General features: G+C 43.8%; 1 protein-coding gene across 6 annotated transcripts in view; it reads right to left on the minus strand.

Annotated features, from left to right (window-relative positions):
* Positions 1-19,366, minus strand: part of LOC115173441 (protein argonaute-4) — a 43,111-nt gene extending 23,745 nt beyond the window's left edge. For 4 of the 6 annotated variants that reach the window (XM_029731504.1, XM_029731502.1, XM_029731501.1 and 1 more), the window contains exons 1-4: positions 19,163-19,366; positions 14,951-15,134; positions 14,497-14,617; positions 8,303-8,481 (exon numbers count right to left, since the gene is read on the minus strand). In XM_029731504.1, coding sequence (XP_029587364.1) covers positions 8,303-8,481; positions 14,497-14,617; positions 14,951-15,134; positions 19,163-19,181 — 503 coding nt within the window. In that variant the 5' untranslated portion in view covers positions 19,182-19,366. The remainder of the gene's footprint in view (positions 1-8,302; positions 8,482-14,496; positions 14,618-14,950; positions 15,135-19,162) is intronic. The other 2 variants (XM_029731503.1, XM_029731500.1) reach the window with 1 other exon arrangement.
* Between the last annotated feature and the right edge of the window lie 425 nt (positions 19,367-19,791).

Below are 19,791 nucleotides of genomic sequence, written 5' to 3' on the forward strand. Positions count from 1 at the left end.
GTTTGGTCGTTTTGTATGGTAACAGGCCATAGAGTTATTCACTGTCTATACAGGCAAGGCTATTTGATATAGGATACCAAGCAGTAACAATGCCATGAACAACAACTGATATTATGATAAAGAGATGTTATGGGGCCATGTTATAAAAGCCATGTACCGAATGCCTAGGGCTATGGCGGTCATGACATTTTCTCAACCGGTTGTTGTCATGCAAAAGACTGTCGATCTCACGGTAATTGACAGACACGTTTAACATCTCCAAGCATACAAGCCGCTGACGCGCGCCTTTGGAACATCTACATTTTTTTTAAAAAGTTGAATAAATCAATCCATTATTTACACTGAACAAAAATATAAATGCAGCATGCAACAATTTAAGATTTTACTGCGTTACAGTTTATATAACGAAATCAGTCAATTGAAATACATTCATTAGGCCCTAATCTATGGATTTCACATGACTGGGAATACAGATATGAATCTGTCGGCGTGGATCAGAAAAGCATTCCATATCTGATGTGACCACCATTTGCCTCATGCAGTGTGACATCTCCTTCACATAGAGTTGATCAGGCTGTTGATTGTGCCCTGTGGCATGGTTGTCCCACTCCTCTTCAATGGCTGTGTGAAGTTGCTAGATATCGGCGGGAATGTGAACATGCTGTTGAGCACGTCGATCCAGAGCATCCCAAACATGCTCAATGGGTGACATGTCTGGTGGGTGACATGTCTGGTGGGTGACATGTCTGGTGGGTATGCAGGCCATGGAAGAACGGGGACATTTTCAGCTTCCAGGAATTCTGTAAATATCCTTGCGACATGGGGCTGTGCATTATCATGCTGGAACATGAGGTGATGGCAGCGGATGAATGGCATGACAATGGGCCTCAGGATCTCGTCACGGTATCTCTGTGCATTCAAATTGCCATCGATAAAATGCAATTGTGTTTGTTGTCCGTAGCTTATGCCTGCCCATACCATAACCCCACTGCCTCCACGGGGCACTATGTTCACAACGTTGACATGAGCAAACTGCTCACCCACACGACGCCATCTGCCCGGTACAGTTGAAACCCGGGATTCATCTGTGAAAAGCACACTTCTCCAGCGTGCCAGTGGCCATTTGAAGGGGAGCATTTGCCCACTGAAGTCGGTTACAAGGCCGAACTACAGTCAAGACCCTGGTGAGGACTACAAGCTTGCAGATGAGCTTCCCTGAGACGGTTTCTGACAGTTTGTGCAGAAATTCTTCAGTTGTGCAAACCCACAGTTTCATCAGCTGTCTGGTCTCAGATGATGCAGCAGGTGAAGAAGCCAGATGTAGAGGTCCTGGACTGGCGTGGTTACAAGTGGTCTGCTGTTGTGAGGCCGGTTGATGAACTGCCAAATTCTCTAAAACGACATTGGAGACTGCTTATGAGAGAGAAATTAACACTAAATTGTCTGGCAACAGTACTGGTGGACATTACTACAGTCAGTATGCCAATTGCACAATCCCTCAAAACTTGAGACATCTGTGGCATTGTGTAGTGTGGCATAACTGCACATTTTAAAGGGGCCTTTTATTTCCCCCAGCACAAGGTGCACCTGTGTAATGATCCTGCTGTTTAATCAGCTTCTTGATATGCCACACCTGTCAGTTGGACAGATTATCTTGGCAAAGAAGAAATGCTCACAAACAGGGATGTAAACAAATGTGCACAACATTTTAGAGAAATAAGCTTTGTGTGTGACTGGAACATTTCTGGGATCTTATTTCAGCTCATGAAACATTGGACAAACACATCACATGTTGCGTTTATATTTTTGTTCTGTATATTTTAGGCAGGTCAAAAGAAACATGATTTGAAGAAAACATTTTTCAGATGAACAGAACGACTTGCTATCTGGCTATGCGCCATGCCTTAGGCTTGTTCATTTAGCAGACAAGATACGCTTAAGTCCCGTACCATTATCTTATGATTTTATAAGAATACAACTGAACTGAGCTGAATAAAATAGGAAGGACGCGTTTCACCATTCCGGAGCGAGTGTGCATATCAAATGGCTATGTTGTGCATAAAAGTGATCATTTGAAACAGGTCCTACTCACTAGATTTAGAGTTATTTGGCAACTTTAATTGTGAATGATACAAACCTTAGAATAACTTAGAAATCAGAAGATATGGGCAGCATGATGCAATGATAGGCTATTGATGACTAGAGAAAGTAACAAAAAAAAGCTTGCCCACCGCATCACCGGGGGCAAACTACCTGCCCTCCAGGACACCTACACCACCCGATGTCACAGGAAGGCCAAAAAGAGCATCAAGGACAACCACCCAAGCCACGGCCTGTTCACCCCACTATCATCCAGAAGGCGAGGTCAGTACAGGTGCATCAAAGCTGGGACCGAGACACCGAAAAACAGCTTCTATCTCAAGGCCATCAGACTTAAATAGCCATCACTATCACATAAGAGGCTGCTGCCCTACATACAGACTAGAAATCACTGGCCACTTTTACAAATGGAACACTAGCCACTTTAATGTTTACATATTTTGCTTTACTCATCTCATATATACTGCTCAAAAAAAAAAAGGGAACGCTTAAACAACACAATGTAACTCCAAGTCAATCACACTTCTGTGAAATCAAACTGTCCACTTAGGAAGCAACACTGATTGACAATACATTTCACATGCTGTTGTGCAAATGGAACAGACAACAGGTGGAAATTATAGACAATAAGCAAGACACCCCCAATAAAGGAGTGTTTCTGCAGGTGGTGACCACAGACCACTTCTCAGTTCCTATGCTTCCTGGCTGATGTTTTGGTCACTTTTGAATGCTGGCAGTGCTTTCACTCTAGTGGTAGCATGACACGGAGTCTACAACCCACACAAGTGGCTCAGGTAGTGCAGCTCATCCAGGATGGCACATCAATGCGAGCTGTGGCAAGAAGGTTTGCTGTGTCTGTCAGCGTAGTGTCCAGAGCATGGAGGCGCTACCAGCAGACAGGCCAGTACATCAGGAGACGTGGAGGAGGCCGTAGGAGGGCAACAACCCAGCAGCAGGACCGCTACCTCCGCCTTTGTGCAAGGAGGAGCAGGAGGAGCACTGCCAGAGCCCTGCAAAATGACCTCCAGCAGGCCACAAATGTGCATGTGTCTGCTCAAACGGTCAGAAACAGACTCCATGAGGGTGGTATGAGGGCCCGACGTCCACAGGTGGGGGTTGTGCTTACAGCCCAATACCGTGCAGGACGTTTGGCATTTGCCAGAGAACACCAAGATTGGCAAATTCGCCACTGGCGCCCTGTGCCCTTCACAGATGAAAGCAGGTTCACACTGAGCACATGTGACAGACGTGACAGTCTGGAGACGCCGTGGAGAACGTTCTGCTGCCTGCAACATCCTCAAGCATGACCGGTTTGGCGGTGGGTCAGTCATGGTGTAGGGTGGCATTTCTTTGGGGGGCCGCACAGCCCTCCATGTGCTCACCAGAGGTAGCCTGACTGCCATTAGGTACCGAGATGAGATCCTCAGACCCCTTGTGAGACCATATGCTGGTGCGGTTGGCCCTGGGTTCCTCCTAATGCAAGACAATGCTAGACCTCATGTGGCTGGAGTGTGTCAGCAGTTCCTGCAAGAGGAAGGCATTGATGCTATGGACTGGCCCGCCCGTTCCCCAGACCTGAATCCAATTGAGCACATCTGGGACATCATGTCTCGCTCCATCCACCAACGCCACGTTGCACCACAGACTGTCCAGGAGTTGGCGGATGCTTTAGTCCAGGTCTGGGAGGAGATCACTCAGGAGACCATCCGCCACCTCATCAGGAGCATGCCCAGGCGTTGTAGGGAGGTCATACAGGCACGTGGAGGCCACACACACTACTGAGCCTCATTTTGACTTGTTTTAAGGACATTACATCAAAGTTGGATCAGCCTGTAGTGTGGTTTTCCACTTTAATTTTGAGTGTGACTCCAAATCCAGACTTCCATGGGTTGATAAATTGGATTTCCATTTATTATTTTTGTGTGATTTTGTTGTCAGCACATTCAACTATGTAAAGAAAAAAGTATTTAATAAGATTATTTCTTTCATTCAGATCTAGGATGTGTTGTTTAAGTGTTCCCTTTATTTGTTTGAGCAGTGTACATAATTTGTATTCTATTCTACTGTATCTTAGTCTATGCCGCTCCGACATTGCTCGTCCAAATATTTATATATTCCTAATTCCATTCCTTTACGTTTGTGTGCGTTGTGAAATTGGTAGATATGGCTTGTTATATATTACTGCACTGTTGGAGCTAGAAACACACGCATTTCGCAACACCCCCAAAAACATCTGCTAAACACGTGTATGTGACCAATAAAATGTGATTTCATGTCATCCGTGTGCACTCGAATGGAGGCCACTTTCCCACCAGTTTGTTTTTCACTCATGTGGGGTAGGCTACTCCAGTTATTTCACTCTCTCACTGCAAGACAGGTGACATTCCACCCAAACTCTGTATGACATGGGCTCTCCAATCCTATTCCTGCAGCTACCCAGTGCATACTTTGGGAAACCAAGTGAAATCTGTTGCAGAAAATGAATAGTAACATGTTTCCAGAACGAAACAGGTTTCATTAAACGGTTGACAGCCCCTCTCTATGCGCTCTCGAGAAAGCAATGAAGGAGAGAGGGGAGTAGATTGAAATGCACAGTGGTGAGATATTCTGTTGCTAAAGGGAATGTGTCAGTCAACGAATTATGCAAATATAAAAATGCCTTACTAGGCTATTCAAAATCAAATACAAAGTCACTAATTGTAGGCCAACTCTGAATTTATTTAATTTTGGCGTACGGTCTAGACCAATTATGTACCCAAGACATTTTTGTATGTCTTCCTGCCCTGCGTAATATGCGGGACGCTGTGTGTTGTAGAAAAGGCACAATTATTTTAATTGGTCTCTCTCTCTCACACACACACAAACTCAGCAAAAAAATAAATGTCCCGTTTTCAGGACCTGGTCTTTCAAAGATATTTGGATTTTTACGAATTAACTTCACAGATCTTCATTGTAAAGGGTTTAAAAAACACTGGTTTCCCATGCTTGTTCAATGAACCATAAACAATTCATGAACGTGCACCTGTGGAACGGTCATTAAGACACTAACAGCTTACAGACTGTAGGCAATTAAGGTCACAGTTATGAAAACTTAGGACACTAGAGGCCATTCTACTGACTCCGAAAACCACCAAAAGAAAGAAGCCCAGGGTCCCTGCTCATATGTGTGAACGTGCCTTAGGCATGCTGCAAGGGAGGCATGAGGACTACAGATGTGGCCAGGGCAATAAATTGCAATGTCCGTACTGCGTGATGCCTAAGACGGAGCTACAGGGAGACAGGATGGACAGCTGATCGTCCTCGCAGTGGCAGACCACGTGTAACAACACCTGCACAGGATCTGTACATCACACCTGCGGGACAGGTGCAGGATGGCAACAACAACTGCCTGTTGTAAGTAGAGGTCGACCGATTAATCGGAACGATTAATCGGCCGATTTCGAGTTTTCATAATCTGTGCTTTTTTTTTCACCGATTATGGCCGATTACATTGCGTCCATGAGGAGACTGCGTGGCAGGCTGACTACCTGTTATGCGAGTGCAGCAAGGAGCCAAGGTAAGGTGCTAGCTAGCATTAAATGTATCTTATAAAAAAATAACAATCAATCTTAACAATCACTAGTTAAACTAGTAATATCATCAACCATGTGTAGTTATCTAGCTTGTCCTGCGTTGCATATAATTGTTGCGGTGCCTGTTAATTTATCATTGAATCACAGCCTACTTCGCCAAACGGGTGATTTAACAAGCACATTCACGAAAAAAAGCACTGTCGTTGCACCAATGTGTACCTAACCATGAACATCAAAAATCAATACACAAGTATATATTTTTTAAACATGCATATTTTGTTAATATTGCCTGCTAACATGAATTTATTTTAACTAGGGAAATTGTCACTTCTCTTGCGTTCCGTGCAGTTTGGGCCGCCTGGCTCGTTGCGAACTGTGTGAAGGCCATTTCTTCCTAACAAAGACCGTAATTAATTTGCCAGAATTGTACATAATTATGACATAACATTGTAGGTTGTGCGATGTAACAGCAATATTTAGACTTAGGGATGCCACCCGTTAGATAAAATACGGAACGGTTCCGTATTTCACTGGAAGAATAAACGTTTTGTTTTCGAAATGATAACATGGTCAAATCCGGAAACTAATGACCGAAGGCTCGTATTTCTGTGTGTTTATTATAATTAAGTCTATGATTTGATAGAGCAGTCTGACTGAGCGGTAGTAGGCAGCAGCAGGCTCGTAAGCATTCATTCATAGAGCACTTTACTGCATTTGCCAGCAGCTCTTCGCTGTGCTTCAAGCATTGTGCTGTTTATGACTTCAAGCCGAGATTAGGCTGGCAATACTAAAGTACCTATTAGAACATCCAATAGTCAAAGGTATATGAAATACAAATGGTATAGAGAGAAATAGTCCTACAATAACTACAACCTAAAACTTCTTACCTGGAAATACTGAAGACTCATGTTAACTAAAAGGAAGCACCAGCTTTCATATGTTCTGAGCAAGGAACTTAAACGTTAGCTTTTTTTACATGGCACATATTACACATTTACTTTCTTCTCCAACACTTTGTTTTTGCATTATTTAAACCAAATTGAACATGTTTCATTATTTGAGACTAAATTGATTTTATTGATGTATTATATTAAGTTAAAATAAGTGTTCATTCAGTATTGTTGTAATTGTCATTATTACAAGAAAAAAAATATATAATAAATAGGCAGATTAATCGGTATCGGCTTTTTTTGGTCCTCCAATAATCGGTATCGGCGTTGAAAAAAAATCATAGTCGGTCGACCTCTAGTTGTAAGGCAGATCCTCAACAGACATCACCGGCAACAACATCGCCTATGGACACAAACCCACCGTCGCTGGACCAGACAGGACTGGCAAAATGTGCTCTTCACTGACGAGACGCGGTTTTGTCTCACCAGGGGTGATGGTCAGATTCACGTTTATCGTCGAAGGAATGAGCGCTACACCAAGGCCTGTACTCTGGAGCGGGATCGATGTGGAGGGTCTGTAATGGTCTGGGGCGGTGTGTCACAGCATCATCGGACTGAGCTTGTTGTCATTGCAGGCAATCTCAACACTGTGAGTTACAGGGAAGACATCCTCCTCCCTCATGTGGTACCCTTCCTGCAGGCTCCTCCTGACATGACCCTCCAGCATGACAATGCCACCACGCACAGAACGAGCAGTATGACTGATTTCCTGCAAGACAGGAATGTCAGTGTTCTGCCATGGCCAGCGAAGAGCCCGGATCTCAATCCCATTGAGCACGTCTGGGACCTGTTGGATTGGAGGGTGAGGGCTAGGGCCATTCCCCCCAGAAATGTCCGGGAACTTGCAGGTGCCTTGGTGGAAGAGTGGGGTAACATCTCACAGCAAGAACTGGCAAATCTGGTGCAGTCCATGAGGAGGTGATGCACTGCAGTACTTAATGCAGCTGGTGGCCACACCAGATACTGACTATTACTTTTGATTATGACCCCCCCTTTGTTCAGGGACACATTATCCCATTTCTGTGGAACTTGTTCAGTTTGTGTCTCAGTTGTTGAATCTTATGTTCATACAAATATTTACACATGTTAAGTTTGCTGAAAATAAGCAGTTGACAGTGAGAGGATTTTTCTTTTAATGCTGAGTACACACACACACACAAGCTCTAATATGCATATGGGTGTTTTTAATTAATCACCACCTTAGAGAACGCTGTCCATTTCGTTGTGTTAGGCTTTGAAACATCCACAACAACCATGTTTCCCACTCAGTTTCAACCTGTTGTTGAACTTCTTTCTTCATATTGATCAATCACAGTGAGGGGAGTTTTAAAAACGCACAATACTGTTTTGATGTGCTTGATGTTATTTTCGATTTCATTTTTGCATTGATGTCAGAGTGGTTACAGGGACAATGAGTACCAGGCCATTAGCGACCTGATGATCGTCAGCGAATTGGGTTCTACCAACGCATGTCCAGAGTGCATAAGAGGAGGATAGCATGACTCAACGCTTACGTGGAATTCTACTGCAGTCATGACTGCCAGTAATACAGCCACCGCAACAGCCCTACTAATGCCTAACCTTAAATGAAGACAAAACACATTGTTCTCATACAATTTTCACATTATAGCCAATTTTGACTTTGTAGCTTGGCAAATGTATAGTGCAAGCCGTGTTTACCTCATGGAAGGCAGGTGGCGGGTGATGACATCCAGGGCCTGAACAGAGTCCTCGGGGACCTCGTTGTGGCCTGACAGGGCCTCCAGGAGCATCTGCAGGCTCACCACTGACACCCACTGCAGAGACACCTTGAAGGTCTGGTCCTTCCCCTCCCCCGGCAGAGTTACTTCCAGATCCACCTAGAGAGGGAGAGGGCAGGGTGTTAGGAAATGGTGGAAAAGCAAGGAAAGCCACAAATAAACACATTTGTGATACGCTTTAAACCACACTGAGTGTACAAAACATTAAGAACACTTGCTCTTTCCATGACAGACTGACCAGGTGCATCCAGGTGAAAGCTATGATCCCTTATTGATGTCACTTGTTAAATCCACTTCAAAATCAGTGTAGCTGAAGAGGAGGAGACAGGTTAAAGGATTTTTAAGCCTTGCGAGAAATTACCTATGAATTGTATATTTACAGTGCATTCGGAAAGTATTCAGACCCCTTGACTTTTTCCACATTGTTACGTTAACGCCTTATTCCAAAATGGGGTTACATTGTTTTCTTTCCTAATCTACACAATACCTCATAATGACAAAGCAAAAACAGACAAAAATTTTTTGCAGATCCTCTAAAGCTGTCAGGAAGGATGGGGAGTATCGCTGCATAGCCATTTTCAGGTCTCTCCAGAGATGTTTGAGCAGGTTCAAGTCCAGGCTCTGGCTGGGACACTCCACAACATTGAGACTTGTCCCGAAGCCACTCCTGCATTGTCTTGACTGTGTGCTTAGGGTCACTGTCCTGTTGGAAGGTGAACCTTTGCCCCAATCTGAGGTCCTGAGCGCTCTGGAGCAGGTTTTCATCAAGGATCTCTGTACTTTGCTCCGTTCATCTTTCCCCTCGATCCTGACTAGTCTCCCAGTCACTGCCGCTGAAAAACATCCCCACAGCATGATGCCACCACCAAGCTTCACCGTAGGGATGGTGCCAGGTTTCCTCCAGACGTGACACTTGGCATTCAGGCCAAAGAGTTCAATCTTGGTTTCATCAGACCAGAGAAGCTTGTTTCTCATGGTCTGAGAGTCCTTTAGGTGCCTTTTGGCAAACTCCAAGCGGGCTGTCATGTGCCTTTTGCTGAGGAGTGGCTTCCGTCTGGCCACTCTACCATAAATGCCTGATTAGTGGAGTGATGCAGAGATGGTTGTACTTCCGGAAGGTTCTCCCATCTCCACAGAGGAACTCTTCAGCACTGTCAGAGTGACCATCGAGTTCTTGGTCACCTCCCCGACCAAAGGCCCTTCTCCCCTGATTGCTCAGTTTGGCCGGGCGGCCAGCTCTAGGATGAGTCTTGGTGGTTCCAAACATCTTCCATTTAGGAATGATGGAGGCCACTGTGTTCTTGGGGACCTTCAATGCTGCAGACATTTTTTGGTACCCTTCCCCAGATCTGTGCCTCGACACAATCCTGTCTCGGAGCTCTACGGACAAATCCTTTGACCTCATGGCTTGTTTTTGCTCTGACATGCCCTGCCAAATGTGGGACCTTACAGTGCATTCGGAAAGTATTCAGACCCCTTGTCTTTTTCTGCATTTTGTTACGTTACAGCCTTATTTAAGAATAGATTCAATATTTGTTTTTCCTCATCAATCTACACACAATGTCCCATAATGACAAAGTGAAAACAGCTTTTTTTTTTTTTATTCAACAAAAAACACCTTTACGTATTCAGACCATTTGCTATGATACTCAAAATTGAGCTCAGGTGCATTCTGTTTCCATTGATCATTCTTGAAGTATTTCTACAACAGGCAGCAGGTAGCGTAGTGGTTAGAGCATTGGGCAAGTAACCGAAAGGTTGGTAGATCGAATCCCGAAGCTGACAAGGTAAAAATCTGTCATTCTCCCCCTGAACAAGGCAGTTAACCCTAGGCCGTCATTGTAAATAAATTTGTCCTTAACTGACTTGCCAAGTTAACTTCTCTTGGGTAGGGGGCAGTATTTTCACGGCCGGATGAAAAACATACCCAAATTAAACTGCCTACTACTCGGGCCCAGAAACTAGAATATGCATATTATTAGTAGATTTGGATAGAAAACACTCTGAAGTTTCTAAAACTGTTTGAATGATGTCTGAGTATAACAGAACTCATATGGCAGGCAAAAACCTGAGAAAAATCCAACCAGGAAGTTGAAAATCTGAGGCTGTAGTTTTTAATTAATTCCCTTTCCAAACTACAGTGACTTAGGGGTCATTTTGCACTTCCTAAGGCTTCCACTGGATGTCTACAGTTTTTAGAAAGTTGTTTGAGGCTTCTATGGTGAATTTTGAGGGAATAACAGCCGGTTCAAGCAGTGGACTGTCTGAGGTCATGTAGTTACTTCATGCGCATTCACGCATAGCTAGCATTTTTTTCTTCTGTAATGAATACGCTATTGTCCGGTTGGAATATTATTGATTATTTATGTTAAAAACACCCTAAGGATTGATTGTAAACATCGTTTGACATGTTTCTACAAACGGTAATGGAACTTTTGAGCTTTTCGTCTATTGATTTGTGCTCCCGCATCGTGCCTTTGGAATAGCGCATTTTGTTGGCGCGAGGTATTTGGACATAAATTATGGACTTTATCGAACAAATGACCATTTCTTGTGGAAGTGGGAGTCCTGCGAGTGCATTCCGCCGAAGATCAGCAAAGGTAAGGAAAGATTTATAGCACCAATTTAGAGTTTTATTGATGCCATGACTTGGCGGGTAGCTGTATAGCTTGCATTGATGGTTGAGCTCTGTACTCAGAATATTGAACAATGTGCTTTCGCCGAAAAGCTATTTTAAAATCTGACACAGCGGTTGCATTAATGAGTAGTATATCTGTAATTCTTTAAATAATTGTTATATATTTTGTCAACGTTTATGATGAGTATTTCTGTAGATTAATGTGCACATTCACCGGAAGTTTTGGGAGGCAAACATTTTTTGAACATCACGCACCAATGTAAAATGCTGTTTTTGGATATAAATATGAAGTTGATCGAACAAAACATACATGTATTGTGTAACATTATGTCCTAGGAGTGTCATCTGATGAAGATCGTCAAAGGTTAGTGCTTAATTTCAGCTGTATTTCTGGTTTTTGTGACGCCTCTCCTTGCTAGGAAAATGGCTGTGTGGCTTTTCTTGTTTAGGTGGTGTGCTAACATAATCTAATGTTTTGCTTTCGCTGTAAAGCCTTTTTGAAATCGGACAATGTGGTTGCATTAAGGAGAAGTGTATTTTTAAAATGGTGTAAAATAGTCGTATGTTTGAGAAATTTGAATTATGAGATTTTGGTTGTTTTGAATTTGCCGCCCTGCTATTTCACTGGCTGTTGGGAGTGTGTCCCACATACCCAAGAGAGGTTAAAGGTTAAATTAAATAAAATTAGAATTGGCGTCCACCTGTGGTAAATTCGACTGGACATGATTTGGAAAGGCACACACACACCTGTCTATATATAAGGTCCCACAGTTGAGGTCCCTCCAGAGGTGCACCTTCCAACAGGACAACGACCCTAAGCACACAGCCAAGACAACGCAGGAGTGGCTTCGGGACCAGTCTCTGAATGTCCTTGAGTGGCCCAGCCAGAGCCCGGACTTGAACTAGAGGTAGACCGATTAATCGGAATGGCCGATTAATTAGGGCCGATTTCAAGTTTTTTTTGTGTTTTTTACACCTTTATTTAACTAGGCAAGTCAGTTAAGAACACATTCTTATTTTCAATGACGGCCTAGGAACGGTGGGTTAACTGCCTTGTTCAGGGACAGAACGACAGATTTTTACCTTGTCAGCTTGGGGATTCAATCTTGCAACCTTACGGTTAACTAGTCCAACGCTCTAACCACCTGCTTTACATTGCACTCCACGAGGAGCCTGCCTGTTACGCGAATGCAGTTAAGACGCCAAGGTAAGTTGCTAGCTAGCATTAAACTTATCTAATAAAAAACAATCATTCATAATCACTAGTTAACTACACATGGTTGATGATATTACTAGTTTATCTAGCCTGCCCTGCGTTGCATATAATCGATGCGGTGCGCATTCGCGAAAAAGGACTCATTGCTCCAACGTGTACCTAACCATAAACATCAATGTCTTTCTTAAAATCAATACACAAGTACATATTTTTAAACCTGCATATTTAGCTAAAAGAAATCCTGGTTAGCAGGCAATATTAACCAGGTGAAATTGTGTCACTCATTGCACACAGAGTCAGTGTATATGCAACAGTTTGGGCCGCCTGGCTCGTTGCGAACTAATTTGCCATTATGACATAACATTGAAGGTTGTGCAATGTAACAGGAATATTTAGACTTAGGGATGCCACCCGTTAGATAAAATACAGAACGGTTCCGTATTTCACCGAAACAAAAAAACGTTTTGTTTTCGAGATGATAGTTTCCAGATTCGACCATATTAATGACCTAAGGCTCGTATTTCTGTGTGTTTATTATATTATAATTAAGTATATGATTTGATAGAGCAGTCTGACTGAGCGGTGGTAGGCACCAGCAGGCTCGTAAGCATTCATTCAAACAGCACTTTCGTGCGTTTTGCCAGCAGCCCTTCGCAATTCTTCAAGCATTGTGCCGTTTATGACTTCAAGCCTATCAACTCCCAAGATTAGGCTAGTGTAACCGATGTGAAATGGCTAGCTAGTTAGCGGGGTGCGTGCTAATAGCGTTTAAAACGTCACTCGCTCTGAGACTTGGAGTAGTTGTTCCCCTTGCTCTGCATGGGTAACGCTGCTTCGAGGGTGGCTGATGTCGATGTATTCCTGGTTCGAGCCCAGGTAGGAGCGAGGAGAGGGGCGGAAGCTATACTGTTACACTGGCAATACTAAAGTGCCTATAAGAACATCCAATAGTCAAAGGTATATGAAATACAAATCGTAGAGAGAGAAATAGTCCTATAATTCCTATAATAACGACAACCTAAAACGTCTTACCTGGGAATATTGAAGACATGTTAAAAAGGAACCACCAGCTTTCATATGTTCTCATGTTCTGAGCAGGGCACTTAAACATTAGCTTTCTTACATGGCACATATTGCACTTTTACTTTGTTTTTGCATTATTTAAACCAAATTGAACATGTTTCATTATTTGAGGCTAAATTGATTTTATTGATGTATTATATTAAGTTAAAATAAGTGTTCATTCAGTATTGTTGTAATTGTCATTATTACAAATAAATAAAATGTACAAAAAAATAATAATAATAAATACAAAAATATTTTTTTTACAAAAAACAAAATAAAAAATAAATTTTCGGCCGATTAATTGGTATCGGCTTTTTTTGGTCCTCCAATAATCGGTATCGGCGTTGAAAAATCATAGTCGGTCGACCTCTAACTTCAACCCAAACGAACATCTCTGGAGAGACCTGAAAATAGCTGTGCAGCAATGCTCCCCATCCAACCTGACAGAACTTGAGAGGATCGTCAGAGAAGAATGGGAGAAACTCCCCAAATACAGGTGTGCCAAGCATGTAGCATCATATCCAAGACACGAGGCTGTAATCACTGCTTCAGGCGCTTCAACAAAGTACTGAGTAAAGGGTCTGCATACTTATGTAAATAAGGTTGCTCTGTCATTATGGGGTATTATGTGTAGATTGATGAAGGGGAAAAACTAATTATAAAATAGATTAAAAGGCTGTAACGTAACAAAAATGTGCTAAAAGTGAAGGGGTCTGAATACTTTCTGAACACACTGTGTGTGTGTGTCATTCAGAGGGTGAATGGGCAAGACAAAATATTTTAGTGCCTTTGAATGGGGTATGGTTGTAGGTGCCAGGCAATCCGGTTTGAGTGTGTCAAGAACTGCAACGCTGCTGGGTTTTTCAAGCTCAATAGTTTCCTGTGTGTATCAAGAATGGTCCACCACCCAAAGGAAATACAGCCAACTTGACAACTGTGGGAAGCATTGGAGTCAACATGGTCCAGCATCTCTGTGGAAAGCTTTCGACACCTTATAGAGTCCATGCCCTGATGAATTGAGGCTGTTCGGAGGGCAAAAGGGGGGGGGGGGGTTCTGGATGGGGCAGGAAAACACCTATCGAAACAGAGGCTATTCAACTCTTTCAAGAACTGATAGAGGTGCTTGGAAGGAGAAACAGCCCATTACGTGGTCACAAAAACCAGAGGTGCAATAGTGGTTAAGACGATTGCTTACCCTGTCTCTCCCGATGGGTAGTGGATGGGCCGTATACATGTTCCTCTTCCCGTCGTAGCCCGGTTGTCGATCACCAAAGATCTGCATCTTGAAGTGGCGAACCATGGTGTCCACCACCTCCCTGCGAGACAGGGGGAATCATGAGCTGGCCAGATAATGCATTCACACAGACAGTACTGCTTACAAAAGGTAAATAAAAGGTTAAATAAAAATAAACTTCCCACCAGCTGCTCTGTTAAAGACCCATTTTTATTTTCACACGTACAACTCACTTGAGTTTGACTTGTTTCACTAACAAGTACACACTTCCATTCCCGCAACTCCCCGAAATACCTAAACCCTCAAAGTATCAACTTAACCTCCCTCTCTCTCTCTGAAAATCCATTTCCACCTTCTAGTTCCCCTCGAAAAGAGACATTTCTCTCCTTCCCTCCCCGTGCCCAGTTGTATTTACCTGTTAACCCTCCTTGGCCGTTTCTCAGGCTTGATGTCGATATCGTAGTGATAGACATCAATCTTGGGAATCTGCACCTGGAAGTGGTTTGCCAGCAGGCGGATGGGCTTCCCCACGGTGCCCATGCCAGGCCTCCGCGGGGGCTGGAAGAGGGAGGTGGGGGCCGGCGGGCCTATAGGGGGGTCCAAACACAGAAACACACACATTTGTTGGTTGATATATTCATTTCGTATTCACTATGTACCAAACGGAAGAAAACAGACTGAAACAGTGAAGGGCTACCTGAAGTTATCCAATAAGAAATGCTTGTTTTGTTTGTGGAGCAAAAATTGTTGCTACGGTGTGCTCTAATGAATAAGACCCTGTTAAAATGACACTAAGAGGAAAGAACAAGTAAGTAGTAGTTAAGAGACCTTTTGGTCTCAGATTAATGTGTTTGTTTTGGCAATGAGTCTAAGCAGCACGGTGACCACTGTGGGTGCTATTATTGGTAGCTAAGCTATATGGACAGGATGCTCAGAAATTCATCAAAGCTGAACAACAAAAATTGTTGAATGCGTTTGCCGTTTCTTTTTTTTTGTTGCATTATTAGAGTTGTTGGTCAATTTGCGGAATCAATTTCTGAAATCAGTCCAATCACATTCCTTGCCACGGTTTCCCACATGAACTCTCGCCGACAGGTCACGACTACCCGCCCACAAACGCACCTATTGATCCAGCTCTCTGGCCTCTGACCCAGATAGGTCAACAGAGGAGGGGAAAACAAATGTCCCCGCCCCAGCCCCCACCCCACTAAAGCCAGAACATAGACTGACACACAGGGACCCGCCTCAGACAAAGAACAGCACGTCAGACAGACGGCAGCAGGGCCAGATGAGGGTCTGCAGAGACAACGGGGATTACCGCTAGACACAACACAAACACTGCCTCGCCGCCCGTCTTATACAGGATGTGCTCATACATTTAGTGTATATCCCACAATTTAATGTGTAGGCCTATTGTACCAAGCCCCAATACCGACTCACAGGCATGTGGTTAATTTATACAGCCAATGAAAATGAGACAATTACTTGGGTGGATGTTGTGAAGTGAGATGCACCACTATTGTATACTTGTCTTACATTTCAATTGTCCTTGGTGTTAAAGAATCTATTACAAAATAGGGGGAACTATCCAATTTAACCTACCTACTCTGTATACACTTAAAAAACGTTTTAGGCCTAGACATTCAAGATTCAGAACATATAGAGAGGGAAAGGGGAGAGTTGAGGTTATTGTGATTTAAGGCTGGGTGCAAGGGAGGGAGGGCAACGCTTACTGCTTTTGTCAACTGACAACGAGCTGGCTGCCGGGGTCATGAACCCAATGCACCACAACGCTCCAGTTAGCAAGTGAAGCCCGAGGGGGACAATCAGGACCCTCCCTCTGCTTCCTAAAAACACGCCCCATGCATGTCCTCACCCCCCCCTTAAACACACCACGTCCCTGTAATAGTAACTGCGACGGGACCAACCACAACAGCCACGGGGATACACGGTGTGTGTGTGGGGGGGTTTAAAGGTGTGCATGTGCTGTAGGTGAGGTTCAGAGAGAGGGATCCCAGCAGGTGTAACAGTCAGGTTGGGTCAACCCACCTCACCTACTTTCACCAAAAACAGCACCGGGTCTATATATAGCCCCCTCAGCTGCTGCCTCAGGGCGGTTGAGAGAGGCTGTCAGTGTGATATGCCTGGACCCCTCCCTTGTCCTCAAACCTACACCAGGTCCCACCCTGAATGGGGGGGGGGTTTCACACTGGTACCTCAACTATGGATTCAAGTCTGCAGCAACAACCTGCAGGGCTTGGCTGGCTGTCACATGCACTTCAGGCAAATTGCCCCTGATCAAGCCCACCGCCCACGCAAATGAATGCATTGTACATGGTCACGATGTGAGAATGCGGCTGCACCGTGATTCTTAGGTGATCAAAGCCAATCAGGGCCAATCTAAAACATTTTTTTTTTTTAAGCCAATTGGTTACCATGGTTGCACTGCACCAAAGGAGAATGCTATCAGAAAAAGCAGACCACTGCCAAAACTGCCCGTAAGGTTATTTGATAAATGTGAGTAAATTACTGAGCATACCCGGCTTAAAACGAGCAGCACTGGTTGTTGATCTATTAAACGGTCTAAATGTACAATTTAAGGTGATTTATGTAGTAATGGAAAGGTGTAGTATGTAAAAGTCTGAAGAGTGACAGTGTGACCAATAGTCTTAGGCCTAGCGGTTGGGAGATCCAGGTAATGGCAGTAGGTTAGGCTTCGTGGTGGTAACAGATACAAAACCACCGTCAGTCATGGTCAACATACAGGCCGACTACCATAAAGCCTCCATGCTTTTACTCTGGTGCAAGTGAGAGACGGGGGGGACGGGCTTAAACTTGCAGACATGATGCACTGGACTGATGAGTCAGTAATGACATTGACCGTGAGGGACGTGCAGTGGAGAATAGAGGGGCCTGGGGACTGCTGGGGGCACATCAGCCGTTCACAACCAAAAGACGGGATAGCTCGTTGCCAGCTCGGCCCAGATTATGGCTCAACTAAGGTTAGCCTACTGAACACGCCCACCTGCTGTCCTTGTGAAATGTATATTTTATGTCCAACATTTCTTCCTTTGTTTATGGTGGGTTTTTATGGATCATTCTGCAGCAAAACTAATTCCCCCAGGAGGATAATTACATTTTATACCTAAACAAGCTTTCATGTACTGTATGGTATGTGATGATAAACAAGCTTTCATGTACTGTATGGTATGTGATGATGCTCAGCGAGATGGATCTGATAAGGTCTGAGGAGGTTATTTAGGTGTACTGTATTGCAATGATTTCTAGAAAGACCATCACTTGGCATTTGTGATGATTTGGCACAGACAACAGTGAGCAGAATGGCAGCTGTGAAGGGGTTGCATACTAAACTAGTAGGCTCTATATAATATGGAGGAAGGTTACATTGCTACAACGGAGGTTAAACAACCATTGAAGCCTTCCAGTATACCATAAAACTGCAAAATAGCCCATTATATTTGCCTATCCATAAATGCTCAAGCTTGTGTATGGATGTAGCCAAAGTATCCATCAATTCCACCTAAAGTGACACTTAACATTTGCATGGCGACCGTATGAGTGTCATTGCTGTGGAAAATTGTTTCTGTAAAAATCAGGCGACAAAAAAAGGGTGATAACTTGTTAATCCCTTTTAATAAGGATAGGAATTCACACCAGCTGCATGAAAGTTATTTGTATATCAGGTGTGAAAGAACCATACATATTGGTAAAGTGTCAATTGGCAGTGCAGCATCTCGTGTGTGAGATCCTTTATTAACTCAACTAGTAGCCATTGCGTCACGGTAAAAACGGTTTTGTTACAGTACGTAGGGACCACACGATCTATTCAAAAGACAGGCTCCGTTCCATGCATGCACGGCAGCATGATCATTTACTCCCAGGCGACCAAACCACTGACAGAAATGCAAGAAAGCATATCAACACGTTTTTAAAATAAATGTACTGCCGAGTAACAGTCGATGCTAGTTAAATATTTCAGCGTGAACAAAGACAGTGTTGCAGCATTGTAACGTTAGTTAGCGTCTCTCGTTGCGTTCAATAGGTAGAAAGGAAGACAGTGTGCCGATTGCACAATTAGCTAGCTACTAGGCTTCATATTAACATTTTTCGAAAGCTATGTGGGCTTGGGGGCATACGTATTTCAACTGGAATCGTTTTAAACGTATCATAAAGCTGAAGAAAACAAATAGCGTGTTTGATGATGAAACGATAGGCTAGATAACAGACACACGACACGGAAGGCATTGGTTAAACCCCCCCCCCCCCCCCACACACACACACACACACACACACACACACACACACACACACACACACAATGCCGTCTAGCCCTAGTATCGAGCTGCGCGCTTCAGTTAGAAAACCAGCAGCAGAGATTGACGAAAACAAGATCTCTCGTTTTGTCTTGCGTAACATGTGTTTATCAGGCCGTAGTAGTCACGGTAAGAACCTGATCTCCGTTGTATTCGTCTTACACACGTTGGGCCTGATATGCTCGTTTGTTTTTTCTCTCTGTCGTCGAGGCCTACCTACAACCACGGTCCCCAGTTGAGCAATGAATAGGGTCACACACTCCCGACACCGGATTCTCATATCATATTCTTACCGGGTCCGAGCGCTTCCATGGCCGAGGGCTCTCTCTCCGTCTCTGTCCCGGCCTGGCGGCTCCGTACCGACACTGAAATTGGGGGCGGTATCGCGAAGCTGAGGGGGGCTAAATTTAAGAAAGGGAATTTAATGCGTAAATGTCCAGCAGTGTTGTGGATGCGTTGTCTTCTGAGTGATTTAAAACAGATCCCGTAGATTTGGAAATGAGCATGCGCTAGGAGGTGCTATAAATTCATTCTGCGCTTGCGCAGCAGTAGAGCACCACCCATGTACAGTTATGGTTGTTAGTACACTACTCCACCCGATTAGACGACATACCTTTTACTGTAAATGTGACTCGTAATACAACAGGTTACTAAGTCATAGTACAGTACTTAAGTAGCTGTATCTTACTTGTTTGTCATTAGACTATACATCATTTCATCCCCTATCTCCAGATCATCTTGCTACATTTCCCCCAAACTCTTGTTTACCTTATCCAATTAAACACTTCATTGTTATTTTGATTCCACTTACTTTTACTAACTCAGCTGACAATATTTTCTTGACATTGCATTGAAAACAAAATGTACATTATGTGTGTTAGAAAATCAAATACTGTTTTGTCGTGGGGTGGACATGTCTGGT

Source organism: Salmo trutta, chromosome 34 (assembly GCF_901001165.1).
Source record: "Salmo trutta chromosome 34, fSalTru1.1, whole genome shotgun sequence".
NCBI lineage: Eukaryota > Metazoa > Chordata > Actinopteri > Salmoniformes > Salmonidae > Salmo > Salmo trutta.